Source organism: Alligator mississippiensis, chromosome 8 (assembly GCF_030867095.1).
Source record: "Alligator mississippiensis isolate rAllMis1 chromosome 8, rAllMis1, whole genome shotgun sequence".
NCBI lineage: Eukaryota > Metazoa > Chordata > Crocodylia > Alligatoridae > Alligator > Alligator mississippiensis.
In genome coordinates, this window is record NC_081831.1 from 10,459,351 (window position 1) to 10,477,142 (window position 17,792).

The window sequence follows — 17,792 nt, forward strand, 5'->3', positions numbered from 1 at the left end:
AGTCTAATTGTGCAAAAAAATAACCACCCTGCACTTGAGCCTTCAAAAAGCTTTTTTTTAAGAATCTTTCCTGAGTTTGCGTCTAAAAGTCTTAAGTAAAAAGAGCTGAAACTGTTTGCATATAGTGTCGCAGGCAATCTCCTCCTTGCCTGTCTTGCCACTACCACCTTTTATAGTGTAATGAGTGATAGTCGCTCAGTTCTTGTATTGTTATCAAGGATGATGGTTCCAACTGGTATCATTTTGTATCTTGTCCACCATTGTCCCATAGCAAATTAATGGAAACCACCAGCTAATTTGACATATATTGTAGATATCTAACCTCCTGGTAGATACCTTTGATATGGGAATGACAGTATAAATTTGTTACCAGTACCCTGAGCAGTGTGATCAGCTGGCATAATAACTTTTTTTAAATGTCACTAAAAACATGTAATGAAGTTGTTGTGATGTTATAGTTTTGGTCCAGGAAATATATGAGAGGGAAAAATATATATATTTTTGGTGTCATCTTTTATTGTACCAACTGTATAGTTTTATCTTACAATAAAAGATATTACTAAAAAAAAATCCTTGACTCGCTAAAATAAAAACGAGAACCTAGCCAAGAACTGTATTTTGGATACATTTCACCAACTTCAAAAATATTTCCTAGAAAAAGCTTTGATTTTTATTTTTGGTTTTTTGTGGGTTTTTTTTCAATACCAGTCCTTTTTTAAACAACAATTTGGCCTATTTAATATAATTAGGAAGTTACTGTAATCATTAGCATTGATTCCTACAGCACGCAGAAAGAAATCAATAGTCCACTAGATGGAGCAGAGCCTAAGGTTAGTTCAATATGTATGATCTAGTCTTGTTATGTTATAAAACTGGAGACAAAAATGAAATGGATTAGAAAATCAAAATAACAGACTGGATTTCTGCTTTAAACTCCACTCGTTTAATTTATTAATGTAACTGAAAGAGAGTTGATTTGCCAGTATTAGTGAAGAGATTACTTTACTGCTAAGTGTTAGCATTTTTCTCAAGGGAAAGTTAAGAGTAAGTGAGTTTTGGGTACTGCCCAAGCCCTTTGCTATGACTTGCTGCAGTTTTCTGTGTGGCTTGTTTAGTTTGGAGGGCAGCCTGAAATTTTGGTGGAATAAGCTGATTTGCCATAGATGGCTTTTTTCTGCAAAAGGTACACAAATTATTTTTTAATGTTTCCTTGGGTTTTGTGTTCTTATTTGTCACTGGTGGCTATATTTCTATCTGTATAAAGTCAGTCTGCTGTAGGTCAGCAGGACTGCAGAACTTTTGAACTCTTAGAAAAGGCCAATTTTTGCATCAGGGTTTCACTTATTGTACTTCCGTTTCTGTTGTCATCTTTGCCTCCCGGCATAGCCCCAAGGATGTTCTGTGACTTCTGAAGGTGAGCTCAGGAGGAGAAATATGAGCTGTAATAGCAATGCCCATGGTAGTAGACAGAATAAATTGATGCTGCTTAAACAAATAAGAGCTGTGTTCAATAGGATGTGACATGAACAGTAGCACAGTAGAGAGGGATCTTTGATGAGCAATGTGAGAGACTGTTCTGATCAGAAGCCATTGTCATGACCTTGCTTCAGTGGCGCTCCAGTTTTTGGGGGTCCCCTGAGTTGCTATGGTTATATCAATACTCCATGAAAGCAGATTTCAGGACAAGTTCAATTAAAAAAATCTACCGACTCTGTTAAACTCAAGGATTTTACTAAAAAAATCATTCTTAATGGACTAAATTGGCAACTTGGTGGACATGGTATCAGCCCAAACAGTGTTAAGGATGTCGGTTTCTTTAATGGATTTTTGCAAGCACAGTTTAAAAAAAAAATAAGGAAGAAAGAAAAAGTGTACTACTATTCACTCTCAGGATAACATTTCTTCAATCTTTACTGATGCGTTTTCATCTTTACAACTATAATCTCGGTTCTGAGTAAGCATTAAACAGGAACGGCTTGAAGGTATTTCAGTCTTGCCAAGGATTATCATTTTTTTTTTTAGAAGCCATGTTGTACCCTCAGTCTTGTAGCTCTTTCTGCTTTGTAGCTAAATGCTTGTGTTGGATCAGCCTAGTGTTTTCTTTCTGCGAGAGTTGGTGTGATTTTGGTCTGTCAAGTAGTGGCTGAAGAACATTTGTTCTGTGATTTTGGCTTTGGTGTGAGACCTGCTGTCAGGATATCAGTTGAATGAAAGTTGTCCAAAGAAAAGCTTCAGGAATGGCTAAAGTCTCGTTCAAGTGAGGTTCATTAATAAACTGGATCTCTTTGCCTTGCTTGCAGAGAAGGGACTGGTAATACCTCTTGAAGGCATCTTTTCAGTTGGATTTGGCTTTCTAGAAGGTCTGTTTCTCTTTCTCCCCCTTAGGCTTAACAGCAGTTTGAGGCAGAGGACAACAGACAGATGGAGGGTGTTCCAAACTTGGCAAAAGCCATCAAACTTGGGAGGTAAGCTCTGATTTTTGAACAGGCAGGGCAGGCAGAGAGCTGCCTAATGCTGCCTCAGTGTCTCAGGACAGAGGTGAAAGAATGACATATGCTTCACCCCATTTTCCCTCTAATAGTAATCTTCATTTTTAGGCTTGATTGGTTAGGTTTGAGAGGACCTTGATGTATTAAATCAAGAAGGCTTAGATTTCCATATGGAGGACTAGTATTCTAGGTCATTGGATGCTCCTTGAAACATTTGACTGCAAACAAGATTGCAGTGGGGCTTGCTTCAGCCATTTCTACGGGAGTATTCTTCCAATGGCATCCGCTTTATCAATCTTTGGTTCATCATTCCAGTACTCAGGTTTTTTAGACTGTTTATATCTTCGTCTGTTTTGACCGAAGTGTACAGACTTAAGTTGTATAGATACGGACTCTGAAAGGAACTCCATGTAAAAATTGAACAGGTCAACATCAGCTGTAAAATTACTGTTCCTTTAAGTTGCTCAGTGCAGAGCGCCACAATTCAGAATTGCTACACAATTTTTTCAGTGTGTCGCACGTTTCTTATGTGAGCTAGTAGGATGCATACTAGGTGTCTGGTATACTTGAAGTGGTGAATGCTGATCTTTTAGAGTCTGCTTAGAATCAGTATTGACCTTTTCACAAGTTCTGTAGTGACAAATTGGCACATTCCGGTAACTTTTGGTATGTCTGATGCTTTTCTGAACTGAGATTTTTTTTTTGAATCTCTTAGGTTTAAACTAAACTGGCCTTCATTTTCGGCATAGATAATATATAAAGCTCTGAAAAAGTGGCTACGCTTCTCCATAGTAAATGCCACTGGTGGAAGACCCCAATTTGACTCCAGATTTATATTTGGATGAAGTTGCGTAGTTCTTGGAGCTCCTGGCTGACTTATGACAGTGAATAATGATCTTGGCAGTGCATACCGTTCCAGAGTACACTTAACAGCTAGACCAGGGGTTTTTGGGCAGCATGCCAAAGACACCCGCAACCTCAGCTTGTAAGGTGTTGGTGTGCCAGGGGTTGACAGTGCGGGGGCTGCAAGGGGCTCAATCCTTGTGGCGGCTCAGGCCTGGCCTCTTCCCCAAGGTGCGCAGCCAAAACAAAATGCCTTTGTGTGCCATGCTCTCACTTGCATGCTAGGGGTAGCCTTCCCCTGAGCTAGGCTAATCTTATAACTACATTTAATATCATTCCATTCATATCGAAAGCCATTTGGCATTTAGTAGGAAAACTGAAACTACCTTTATTTTTAGTAATCATTTATTTTTTGGTAGCCATCAGTGAATTGTTTAAAGGCAGTAGTAGGCATCCTTCATCCCACTGTCTGTACTACATTTGAAATGTTGTTCTAGCTGTCAATGCATCTGAGAGATTGATATTTCAGACTTTGAGACTGCGTGAGACTTAGGCTTTCAGACTAGTTTCTTTAATAATAACTTGGACACACACTGCGTGACTTGACTTCCTTTTTTTTTGACCCATGTGCCTGTGTTGGGGGCCAGGCTGTTAGCCAGGTCCTAACATAATGCTTCTCTCATGTGGAATGGATATTCTCTGAGCAGTTTCAGGCTACTCAAAATTAGACCCTTTATAAAGACCATACCAGTTAAAACAGGCTTGCGTGTGGTTCTGATACTATTATCCAGGATCTTAGGGCTGCTTATCACTGCATGCGAGTGTCTTTCATATAAGCTGTTTGTTAGGGAGACATTACTTGGGTATAATTTATCGTCAGTGTTGTGTCATTGCAGCTGTGAGCTTTTTGGAGATGATTGTTGCACTGTTTCCTGAAAACTGGCAAAGTCTGGATTCATCGGATGTCTAGTGACACTTGTTTCACAACTGGAACTCCCTAGGCAGGTACTGCACCATGGGTATTGCAAAGTCCAGAGCAAAGATTGAGAGACCAAAACACACAACTTGCAGTTGAGGATCTAATTGGAAAGAATCTGTAGAGGCAATTTGGCTTAATTCTGAACGTAGAGGTGGGTTTGCAGGTCACATTCCAGGAAAGTCTGACAAAATGTCCCCGCAATCACCAGGGAAGTTAGGAAATAAAGATGGTGTTGTAGGCATCCAGCCCAGTTGTGCAGTGCTTGTATCCAGAGAACTACGAGTTTTAATTATGGAGATTCTGCTGCTCTTAAAATAGGGCCAGTCATGGAGTTTAAACTCTTAACAATCAGTTGCAGAGAACCCTTATTTTATGGAGATGGGTTGCAGGCAGCTGTGAGCCAAAGAGGATGTTGGAAACCAGGCGTCCCTTTGCAGCTTAGCCACAAGTGACTGTACGGTCTCCATTTAAATGCAGTGAGCTTAGTTGTATTCTGTGTCTGGTGAATTCTGGAAGATTGCTAGTTTACTGATCTGTTTGTTTAGACTGATGTGTAAAAGGTCTTTACATTTGGGTCTGTATTTTGGCACTAATCGCTAGCTGAGACGGCAGTCGATACAGACTTTTACTGTTAGTACTGAAAATCAGAATTTCTGATCTAAGCCAGCACTAGTTAATCGTGATGCCTGTAGCCATGTACCTGGAAGCTGTTTCTAAGGAAGGGAACAGGTCTCCCAGAACACAAAGGTAATTAGTAATGCGGTGTGCCCTTTGTTTTCCATATTGTTTGCTTAGACTGAGGCAGTTTTTGACCACGGGAAAAATATTGCCAGTGTTTCATGGAAGGGCCAGATTCAAAGAAGGACTTGCGTGGACTTCAGACCCTAAGTCCAAAACCGTGACCCTAAAAATCCTGATAGAGGGATCCCTTAAACCTGCTGCGGAAGGGGAGGGGAGGGCATGTGTGTGTGTTCATGTGTGTGCAACTTTCCTGGAAGTCTTGGTGCTTGTAGTTCTCCCCTGTTGTACGTGTGCAGAATTGCTGTAACAAGACCAGTTTAGGTGCCTAGCTCCTGTCTAAGCCCCTTTTGGATACACGGACTAGGCAAAGCAGTCCACTGAAGGGCCCAGTCCATTATGTGTGTCCTGAATGCGTTTAATGCACACCTACAGCATTGAATTGCCTGCATACCGCGGTCATGCTTGCTTTCATTAGGAAAAAAAATGCACCTGGACGCGAAGGTGATGGTGGTGATCACCTTTTTGTACAAGGTACTTGCCTTTTTATACAGTTAAATTGCTTACCTAGCACTACCTGACCTGGGACCTAGGCTGTAACTCTTCGTGTTTCAGACCCACATCTCTCACCTGCTCTAACTACCAGGCTCGGCTGTGTGGGAGCACCCTCAACTCCTGTTGAAACTGGACCACAGCACTGCACTGAATCCAGGAGTCGTGGATCCTGCCAGAGAGTGCGTGTCGGTAGCACAGGGCAGGCAATTATTTTGGGCAGAGGGCCGCTTACCTAGTTTTGGCAGGTTGTTGAGGGCTGCATGGGTAGCCCTGCCCCTTGACAGGTGCCCTACCCCCTGGTCACCTTCTTGGAACCAGTGTCCCAAGCACTAGCGGGGCGCAGGCTGGCAGGGATCTGTGGAGCTGGGGTGGGCTGCACCAGCAGGGAGGCAGGGGGGAACTGACCTTGCTCCATAGAGCCCCTGCTGGCTGGGACCCCGCGCTCCTACTCTGGGCCCTGCCGGCACTGGCCCTGGGACACCGGTGCAGGCCCCGTGCTCCCGCTGGCTCCCCACATGCTCACTCCCAGTGCCCCTCAGCCTCGCGGTACAGGCAGGGGACAGCACACAGCCCCGAGCCCCTGCTCCCTGGCAGGGAAGAAGCTGGTGCTGAGCATAGGAAAAAGTGGTCTCTCGCCCACCCCATGACCGGTGCTCCCTGCAACAGGTGCTCGCAGACCACCTGCGGCTGTCCGGAGCAGACACAGGCAGCCCCAGGGGGGCTGTGAGCGGCTGCAGCATGGGGCATCGGCCATGCGGCGAGCAAGGGGCTGCTTTTTCCCGCGCTCAGCATCAGCTTGTAACCCGGCCCTGCTGCCAAGCTGGCAGCGGGGCCGGGTTACAAGCTGGTGCTGAGTGCAGGGAGTGGGGGAAAAGCAGTCCCTCGCAGCCCGCCTGGGGCTGTTTGTGCCTGCTCTGGACAGCCCCGCATGGGCTGCGAGTGCCTGCAACAGGGAGCGCTGGCCATGGGCAAGGGGCTGCTTTTCTCTGTGCCGGGAAGGAGCCCAGGGAAAAGCTGAGTGTGGGGGGAAAAGTGGCCCCTCCCCCACCCCATGGCCGGCACTCCCTGCTGCAGCCGCTCGCAGCCTGCCTGGGGCTGTCTGGAGCAGACGCAGGCAGCCCCACGTGGGCTGTGAGCAGCTGCCACAAAGCACATGGCACAAGGCGGGGGTGGAGCCGCTTCCCCCCACCGCGCTCCTTCCCTGCCCAGGGTCACCCACTGCCCTTCTCTTTGACAGGAACCAAGGGCAGATTAATATTAATTTTCTACATTTTTAGGGGCCCCACGAGCCAGATAAAATGGCCTCGCAGGTCGGATCCAGCCCACGGGCCATATTTTGCCCACCCCTGCTCTAGGCTGTCAACCACGCGTCCACTCCACCCCAGCCCCCATTTATGTCTCCCCGTGCCCTGAGGTTGGTAACTATACTGTATTACTGCTATATCAGAAGCTGATATCTTGATGGTCTGATGCAACAGACAAAAGCTGCCTTCTCAGGTCGCATCTGTTGAACGTGGAACTTGCCATTCATTTCTCTAGACGGAGTCCGTGATTTTTCCGTTTAGATTTTTCTTGTTTAGTTCAGGACTCCTCTAGCTACCACAATCTAGTTTTTAGTTCCTGTAGAAGCGCTCACATAAGTGTTTTGCTTCCCATATGCAGCTTTTGCAAAAACCACGTGTATTTGTGCGTTACCATACTAACACTTCAAATATACATGCTTAGTTCCTGAATGAGTTTTATACTACTGTAAGATTGGTGTGCAGAGACTTATGTAGGCAGTAACCTGAGCAGATTGATATTTGTAGCTAGAATGCTAACGGTCGTGCTAAATCAGACCGATTTAAGTGCACATACAATTAAGTTATAGCTACACCTTTTTAATCTGGTTCTGATTGAACTGTGCCTATGTAAAATACTGTGCTTGGGTGTAAAAATATGGGGCATTGAGAAATAACATATTGAAAAACATTGCTGATAGGAGGCAGCTGGCAGCAGCAGAAGTACATGACCTGCAGAGAAAAGGCTGGCAATTGTCTTGAGAAGCTGTGGGTTTTGGCATTGGGTCTATAGATACAGGCAGACCTGTAATGATGTTATAAATCTTCCTGAGAGATTCAAACTGCACGCAGAGGAAGAGAATATCAACTAGAGAAATTGGAGCAGTTGCCTAAATTGAAGAAACAGTAGCATATAGTTTGGTCACAAATGCCACGAGGATAACGCTGAAGGTCAGAGATCTAAAATGGCAGCAGAAAAGGGGGTTTGAAATTGAATGCAGGGGAAAACCAAGACTTGTAGAGAAGGCCTTTATTAAACCAGGCTTGAGATATAGGACCAAGTAAAATAGATAAGATGTGGTCTCTGACTGCTTGTATTGAAATGACATAGGTGAGCTGCTCTGGAATATAATGATTAAACATATTTATTTTCGTTAAAATAAGGGTTAGAAAATCTCCTAGTGGTGTACTGAGCATGAGAATTACGTTGTTGCTCTTGCATGAATATTAATAGAAGAATTCAAGTTCCATTAAGCAAAAACCTTGCAAGGAAAACCAAAACCATCCTTGGCATTGTAAATAGATGCTCAGTTTCTTGACAGACTGGGTCAAGCCTCCTTCTGAACTTTGGGGAGCAGCTGATTAATTTGTCATGTCTCTGGTATTTCTGGCATATACATTTTCAGCTGTCTTTTAATGCCCTGCACTGTAACTTTGCAGCATAGGATAACAGTTTTCAATTAAAAAAAACCTGCAGCTTTTATATTATGCACTGTTTTGATATGAAGCTGTCCATTCAGGAATGCTCTTTTGTCAAAAGGCATAATGTCAAAAGGATTGTTTGCTACCATGATTCTCTTCCAAATATATTTTGTTATAGGCATACTATTGTTCGTTTTTCTCCTAAACACTCTGTCTTTGGTTTTATTAAGTTGCCTCTTTCAATCAATTTGTCGTTTATTTCAAAGCTAAGCATTCCCAGAAAGTGAAAATCAGTTGCATTCATGGAGCCATCGCTCTAAAATGCAGTGGAGTGAATGTGAACGTTAATAATGATACATGAACTACAATAAAAGGTGGCCAAATCATAACATATATGCTTGACATAAAAATATCTGGTTAATTTTTGCTTTCTGTCCATTTACAATTTTGTCAGTGGAGAATTACAGATTTGATTTTGATTTGGGCACCAAACTTATGTTGGTTGCCTATTTAGGTTGGGAAAAGAGGCAGTTTGTAGTTATTCCAGGTGACAGTGATTCTCAACCAGGGTGCCGTGGCCAGGTGTAGCATTTTTAGGTGTGCAAACATGAGTCATAAGATAAATCCAGAGATTTCAGATAGCAATTTGTAGTGCTAAAAGCATTCTGACCTGTTGGCATCTTTCTAAGTTCCTTGAAATGTAAGATTTGCTCCATTTTTCTGTAGTAAAAAAATTGATGCTGCAAAGGTCAACTACCACTGCCACGACATATGTGCATAGTTAGCCTTGTGACCTGGGGTTTTTTAACCACTTTTTTCACACATGCATACGATTGAGAAAGGTCTGAACAGGTACACCTAACGGTAAATTATTTTCCTGAACCGGAAATCTGATTGTTAAGTTAATTTTATCTTTGAAGGATTAAAAACTTATTTTAGCTTTGTATGACTTACAATTTTGGGGAGAAGAAAAGCTATGTGGGCAATGAGGAGAAGAATTTAGCAAGGAGACTTTGGCTTAATACCTTAAACATCAATAAGTTCCCCTTGGTGCTGATATCGATCAGTTGGGGAACTCTGGCCTTGGGGCAGGTACCTTTGAGCACCTATACATGTGACGGACCTCTGCTCTGACGCATATTAATTGGCCTTTGTTAAATGCGTTGGAGCAGACTCCGTTAATAGAGCCTGCTGTGAGTCTGCTGGAGTGTGCTAATTAACGTGTTCCAGCAGCCTCCGTGTCGCATGTATTTGGTGCCCCCACCACCATTTTAAAGCATGGGACGCTCAATACATGCGACACTGTGGGCGCTTTAATTGGAGTGGCTCTGAGAGTCTGTCTTCATCCTGGAGCATGTGTATAGATGCCTTTTGGCACAGGGAAATTAGACTCAGGTAAATGAGTTGCTGAAATTTGTAACTGGCATTCACATTTTTGCATTAACTTTGCTTAATTTTTTTTTCAGTTAGTAGACTTGAGGAGAGGGAGGCGGAACTGAAAAAGGAATACAATGCGCTCCATTCAAGACATACAGAGGTAGGTCTCAATGCGCTCCGCTTTGGCATGCAAATACGCGTACCAAAGTATAAACTTAAGTTACTTATTAATAGTTGATTTAAATGAAAGCTTTTAGGCATTCTTGCTTGCTACGTGTAAATTTGGACAGTTTATTGTTGCCCGGTGCAACCAGGCTCCATTTGACACGCCATTCTTCCATATCACCGACATTTTAGTGTACATACACTGCCTGGTTTTTTGTTGGGGTTTTTTTTTTGGTTCAGACCTTGTCATTCATGCAGCCACTTTTCAAATGCACGCACACACCTTTTCAAAATGTGGAAATTACTAAATGTTCTTGTACCCCCAAAATAATTTGTCTCAGCAAACTTTTAACACTAAGCAAATACAGAAGGGACTTAGTCTTCTGTTTCCAACTGCTTTTTCCATTGTTCCAACTGCTTCCTTGGGGATCTACGTGCCCTAGGAAATCGGCCTGCTGCTGACAGTCGCAATCAGCAAGCATTAACAGTAATTATTATTGGGGACAGGATGACATTGTTTTCAATATTGTTTGTAGTTTCAATTACATATTTGGGAATTCATGCTTTATGGCTGGCAGCAGTGGGCCATCTTCCTAGTGTAGGTGGAGATCCTAATTGGCCAGTTTTCATGTATGTATGTGGGGATATTTTGCTCAAAATTACTCAATTAGATTTAAACATTTTCACTTCCAGTGTTGAAGTTTTTTGCAGCTATTCTTATTCAGTTTCCAAACTCTTCACTTATTTTTTGTTGCTCTTGGAAAACTAATATCGGATTTTTTTTTCCCCCCTCCAAAGTTAGAGTTCAAGCCTGACACTTCTTTAATTAAGAAACCTTCTCTCCTGAAAATAAGATTTGATTTGATAGCTAAGCGTGTGAGTTTGGAATATGAAGTGTTGCAATACTGGCAGTGAGTAATGCAACAAGTATTAAGGATCCCTGGACAAGGATGGTGAGGGTAGTTGAAAGCAGAGCAAAACAAAGCTTCAACACTAGGCTTTTCAGAGGTTAATATTAAAACTTTCTGAAGATGTTACTGAAAATCTATTCATGTAATAGTGCAGGTAGGGGGGGATTTTTAAAAATCCTTCATAAGGATCAAATTTTCAATTTGTAAAAGCAGTTTAGGCTTCTCAGGTCCATTAATTAAAAAAAAAAAAAAAAGATTCTAAACAGAACAGGAACTTTAACTTTCCAGTTGTAAGTTTTGGAAGAAATCCTTGGAAATGAACTTAGTGTGAAAACTAGACACATTTGTCTTATTGCACTCCACAGCAATATTGTCACTTGACTGCTTAATTCCCATTTTTTAGCATTTCTCAGACTTGGATGCACAGGTTGAGCCTTCGAATTCTGATGGAATAGGGGGGAAGCAGTATTCTTATCTCCGCTGAGTGTTTAAAACTTCCCTTGCTGTTCCTTGTGGAAGAGCTACTCCATGATTAGTGAGTTTAAGTGCGTCTCTCCTGTCGAATAGTTCCAGATTTGTTTTTTGTCATGCCGCTGGCCAAACAGGCCATAGTATAAATTACTATTACACCACGTACCTTGTGGATTACACTTAACCTTTGGCAGTGCAGTGGATCTGCAACTTTTTTTTGCATCACATAGCCATTTTTAGGCTTGTTAAACTTCCTTATGTTTATGGCTAATTAGAAAGAAGTAACGCTTGTCACTACATCTGCATTGTAACCTCTCCAACAGCCTAAAAGTTCTTCATTTTTTTTCTTTTTCTTCCTTTTCCTCCACGTATACTTCCCCTTTCCCTTCTTCTGCTTTCCCATTTCTTCCTCTCGTGCCCTCTAGAAGTTCGCTGCGTGCCCCAGTTTGAGAAACACTGGTCTAGTGTGACTAGAACAGGGAGTTGGAGACCTGAGTTCTGTCACTGTCGTAGCTACTGATCTAGGTAACCTTGAATGAATCGTTTGATTTCTGTGCTTGATTTGCAGGCTGAAAAGCATCTTTTATTTACCCTTTAAAAAAAAAAAAAAAAAAAAGGAGGAATTTGGCCACTTTATATGAAGACTTAAAGCTAGTATCATCTACATTCAAATAGTCAAAAGGATGTTTGCTGTTAATTTTAAAGGAAGGCTAGTCACTGAGCTACTGGGAACTTGGAGCCAGGACCTGTAGAAGCTCTTTATCAACTATTGACAGTTATAGCCTCTTCGTACCAGTGTAAGCACTGTCTTCTTCCATTCAGTTAATTCATCTATCTGTTTTAATGAATAATTTTCAGAAGCTGAAAAGGCAGGAAAGCTTGTCTTCCTTTTTCCAATCAAGGGATAAGAATTCTAAAATCTTAAAAGACCTCGTAACCAGAAACAGTTCAGTCCCCTTATTACATATATTTTTTTTGCTTAATTGCTTTCTTTTTAAATGCATGTCTTGTTTTTCTTTTACATTTTTTCCAATACATCTGAGGTAGGATTTTAAATATGCGTTTAAACTAATAACTCAATAAAACTGTTTTGTGTGTGTTAATTGAATTCCACTTTTCATTTTAATGCAGCTTGACACACGAGTAAAAATAACTTAGTAAATATTGAAATAGCGAGTGATGATCTAAATTAATGTCAAGCTATACAGTTGCTTAAATGCTTATCCTGGTTAGCTGAAACTACCACATTGTGTCAGAGCTATGCTTAGAGGCTAAATAACGTTTTAATGGTAATCAGCCTTCAGGAAAATAACTAAAGTACAAATGCGGAGCAAGCTTTAAATTGATTATTTCAAATCATTTCACCCTGGGGATATTATTCTTGTAACATGGGGATAGTAATTTGAAGTCCCCTGAATAATACTCTGTGTTTGACTGTCAAATTTTAGGTTTAATTTGACCTTATCTTTGTACTGTGACTCTTTCTCTGGAAGAGGAAGTTGGGAGATATAAAACATAACAATACTATAAGCACTTCCTAAGAATATTTCACTCCACTGTGAGTTTTGATGCATCCTAGGGAAAGCGTTTTCTATGTCCTTCATACTTGGTATTGTAAATAGTTGTTTTGTTTTAATTCCCTATACTCGGATATTTCCTTGGACTGCTTCGTTGTCCAGTACCCTCATGCATTGGATTCAGTCAATAGTACAGAACCTCATGCTGAAAGTCTGTTGCTGTCTCTTTTTACACCTTTTTTAAAGTACTAAATTTCATCTTCCAAGTTTCACAGTTAAGATGAAATATTTTCCTTTGAGGTTGACTTTAAAAGAATCTACTGCTTCCGAGACTCTTGCAAGTAATTATCCAGCTAATCAGAGCGAGTTTCATGCAATTTATATAACCACCATACCAAACTGCCCCCAACCTATGTTAAAAAAACATTACTGAGGTTAGAGAATCAAGCATTAAATTAGGGAATGGCAGAAAGGAGGTTTCCTGTGCAACCTTAATTCAGTTGCCCTGTGCATACGCAACCTCATGACTTGAGACTTTTTAACCTCGGGGCTTCTGCCTCACTCGGTGCACCAAGTGGACTGTGCTCACTTTAATGAGCAGCTATTGGTCTCCTTCTCCTTGCCTAGGCTGTCTTAGTTCTTGTCCTTCTTTTTTTTTTTCCTTATCTCACTTGTTTCTGGTCTTGTTTAACCAGTCTGCCCCTTGCTGATCTCACTGTCCCATCTTCCATTTCTTAACTGGCTTCCAGTCTTCCTGCCCTCTCCTGTCCTCTTCCTTGCTACCCTGGCTTTCTCTTCCAGTCATCTTTCTCAGCCGCTCCTCCTCCCCTTTCAATCAGTCTCTCTTCATCCTCTACCAGTTTAGACTACAGTCTTTCTCTCCCAGTCTACTCCTACTCCCCAACCTGGTCCAGCTCTTAAAACTTCAGGCTTTGTTAGGCCAATCCCTTCTCCATGATGTCTGGCTGCTGGAATCTAGGGGAGTGTTCATCAAGTCCTTGACAGTTTAGCAGCAAAGTCATGTTCCCTGCTTTCGACTTTTGTGCCTTGCTACGCTCGACAGGCATGTTCTGGTGTTCGGGTGGGAGGAGAGGAGGGCAAGCAGTGAGGAGGAGGATCCGTGTGCAGTTCTCTCAGAGCCTGTACGAGAGGCTCCAGCATGTTCAGTGAGTAGTATGAGGTTTTCCAGACAGTTGACCAATATCTACTGAACATGGGCATGTTACCAGAGGAAGTACAAACGGTAGCTGCCTAGTATAAAACACCCATTTTACCAAACTTCAAGCTCCAGATCTTGTGAGTAGTGGAATACTTCAAAGAAAAGGCCCAAGATTTTTTTATTTTATTTTGCAAAATAACACGTCTACTATCCTGGAAAGACCCAACCTGTTTTGATTGAAGCAGACACCAGGAAAAAGTTTACCCCAAATGGTCGTTTTGGCAATGCTATGAGTACATGAAAATGGTCTATTATGCGGCAAGCTTAATAGCCTCTCACCTGTGACATAAATGCAATGTACAGGCAACCCCTGCTTTCATTATAATGCTCACGGTCACCATCTTGGGTCATCAGATGCTTTCGGTTTCACTTAACGCTTGTTTTTTCAGGAACCAATTAAGAGCGCTAAGTAGGGGTTGCCTGTATTTAAAAAAGATTTTGATGCTTTTAATTCCTTTCTTCCATCCTTTGTTGCTGGTCTAAATTTGGACCAGGGACTTTGTGTTTGTAAAATACTTAGCACAGTAAGCCAGGCTTCTGATTAAAGGCTGTGCATGTGTCGCCATCATAGAACTACGTATTTTCTCCCATATAAAAACCAGTCTGTGGGAATTAGGGCATATATTATATGCAAGAAATAGAGCCGGCCTGTGAAGCCAAATCATTTGGCCTGTGGAGCTCCCCCTGGGACCATAAATTTGGCAGCGGGGGAGCAGTGGCAGCATTAGTTGTTGCAGCTTGCAGAGCTATGGCAATTAACGCTACCATCACTCCTCACCTGCCACCAAATTTCTGGACTGTATGACATGGCTCCATGCCCTGGACCTGGCTCATGGCCCCAGGAGCAGGCTTAACTCCTTAGCTGCTGTTATGCAGTTACTTATCAGTAAAGATCTAGTTTTTTCCTTCATGCTGCCTTTCAAAAAAAAAATGTAAACATATTCTGGAGCGTGTTATATGTGAGGAGATATGGTAATTAATACAAAGATACAAGACTTGCTATTTGACTTGGTTTATAAGACTGATCAATGTACTAAGTCTGTTTTAACTCTTACTGGTGCAAATACTAATGGCATGTTTGGATTTTTTTTATATAGATTTTGCTTCAAAATGGACATCAACCTCTGCTGGTTTGATTCAAATTTATTGAACATTTTTATAGTTTAAAATGCATTCTCTTGGGTTGGGACTGGTGTTTCTTTGGGTGTTAGCACTGAGGTGACCCTTCTGCCACAGGAAAAAGGCTTCATTATAGCTCATCTTTGCTCCCACCTCCTTCCCTTAATCATGACATCTTTTTTCTTTACATCAGATTCACTGTCTAGTTGCTTTTTACCTTTGTCATCTGTCCTCCACATTTACCTCCTTCCTTTTCCATTGTACCCCTCTCTTTAATATTTCCTTTCAGTCTAGCCCCAAAATGTGCTTTAAAAACCTTTGATAACATTTGCCAAACTTCCCATTATGCAGCTTCCCATTATTTTTTATGTAAGAATGATGTACCTTTCCCTGCACTCCTTGTCTCTGTCTACATAAACTGCAAGTGTAGACTTATTGGCCATGTGTAGACAAAACTAGAGGCATGTGTGTGCACAACACTTTAAATGCTTTTGCACTACTTTAATGGTGTCACTGTTTGCACGCCTTGGCGGCATATTGCACATGAATTCCAGCCTCTGTAGGAAATTCGGCGGCGTAATGTGCCTTAAATGACTTGGGGCGCAGCAAACTAAAACTCCTTTGAGGACTTTGTTTGCTGCCCCTACAGCTGCGGAGCGAAGCACCGGGCTCTGTGCAGCTCCACGGCTCTGCAGGAAGCCCTGCGGGCAGCCTGGCAGCAGCCCGGGAAAGCAGCTCCACCCAAGAAAAGCGGCGAGTCTGATCTTTTTTTTTTTTTTTTTCCCCACCCCTGCTCCTGGAGCCTGCCTGCCTGAGCTGTGTGGGGGCCTGGTGCTTTCCTCTGTGGCTGCAGTGCCCCCACCCTGCGACCGCCCAAGCTGGGTGCGTGCAGGCAGGTGCTGCCTGGGGGTGCCGGAGCTGCCATGGAGGGAAGCGCCAGCTCCCCCCGTGCAGGCCAGGGACTGCTCTGTCCGCCAGCAGCTCACCCTTCTCTCCCCACCGCTAGAGAGGCAGGTAAGTCAACAGGGTGTGTGCACGACACGGGGGGTTAATAAGCCCTAAACTGAAGCAGTGTTTTTTAAAACCCACCACTTCAATTTTAGGGCCCCCGTTTCGTCTACACACGCCCAGTATCTGTAAGTACATTGCTTACCACATGGCAGCCCTGGTACCTGTAGGCATATGGTAATATATGTATTAAAGAAAATAACTGAGCTTTGCTATGTAGTATGATCATCTCAGCCTGTTTTCAGCCACCAGGGAGTCCTGGAACATGAGAACTTCCTCTGCTGCCTTTTTTTCTTTTTTCATTTGAGATTCATGCGCTCTCTTCCTACACTGACATCTTCATGTTAATGGTGGTGTCCTTTGCATGTGTTTTGGGGTGGGTGTGCTTGCTTGTTTAATTCAAGATGAATCACAAATGAGAGAAACTAGGTAAAGAGAGAGCAACACTGCCAGATTCCTTCTGTCTTGAATTTTTCCCCATGACCACAATTTCCAGGGTTCTAGACACGGCCTTCATGGTTTTGTTAAAAGCGTGTTTCTTTTGAAAACGTGCCTCAGATTTAGCCATTTCAGTTGTAATTTCTTTTAAGAGTCTTCATGAAACCCAACTTCTGATCTGTCTGAGTGATTTCCATCACAGTATTTGCTTCTAGTACCTGTTTTTTTAATGTTTCTAAACAAGAATACTTTTTTCTCTAATCAATGTCATTGCCTTTTCATGAAGACGCATTTGTTTTCCTACCACTTAAACAGCTAAAGGAGCAATGAAAGAAGCAGCTCTGAACCACATGACTTGCAAGCATGTTTTTGCAATTAGTTGTTCCTTCTTCCATTATATCTATTTGATACATTCCTCCATTTTGGTGCTTTGGTTCTGACTGGCTTTCTTTTCTGTATCTTCCCCTTGTTTGATGTATTCTTACTTTTCCAGGTTATGATTTGCCTTACCTCCTATATTGTTACCTTGCTCTGTCTGCCTTTGCCTACTTACAGCGGGCTGACATGCTGTCATATTTTTCTATTAAATATCGCTGCTACTAATAGGGCGTGGAACAGGGTAGGCTGCGACAACTCTTCACTGCTCATGTTCATGTGTTGGACAGTCTGAAGAATGAGATATTAAACTTCAGTCATGACTATGCAAAATACTACTGATTTGGTTCACCTGCATTTGAACACGTGCATTCAAATCTAACATTTCAGACTTGTTGACAGCATTTGGGACTAAAGTCTATAGACTGTAAATGCAATTCATAAACAGAGAAGAATATTCCTGAACTGAAAAGATACTTATTTTAGATTGTAATCAAGTAAACGGCCGGATAATGACATGTTGGCTTTTTAATGTGTGAGGGGAATCCAGAGGTGCATGGTAGCACCTTGAGTGTTGTCTTGGTTACATCAACACAAGTTGCTAATTTGGGTACAGTTGATGGTGCTGCAGCAGGTTTTGCAGCCTGCACTCAGACCTTGGGCGAGTATTTGAGCAGCCAGCTCTCTCTGTTGCTTTGGCTGCAATATTAATTATTAATATTAACTGAACTATTGAATTTCAATCCCAGTTGAGCGTGTTCACCTGCATTGCAACCATGTTCTTGGATTTTAGCTTAAACAACTCCTTTAGATTTTGGTTCTTAGCAAGTCAGAATACAAGACAAAGCCCCCTTTCATTTTGTGTAAAGAAAAGAGATCTTTTAAA

At 42.2% G+C, this 17,792-nt stretch overlaps 1 protein-coding gene across 3 annotated transcripts in view; it reads left to right on the forward strand.

Annotated features, from left to right (window-relative positions):
- The window catches only part of SPAG9 (sperm associated antigen 9), a 105,812-nt gene that overhangs the window by 23,006 nt on the left and 65,014 nt on the right, over positions 1 to 17,792 (forward strand). For all 3 annotated transcript variants that reach the window (XM_059732094.1, XM_059732095.1, XM_059732096.1), the window contains exon 3: positions 9,773 to 9,843. In XM_059732094.1, the coding sequence (XP_059588077.1) occupies positions 9,773 to 9,843 (71 nt within the window). The remainder of the gene's footprint in view (positions 1 to 9,772; positions 9,844 to 17,792) is intronic.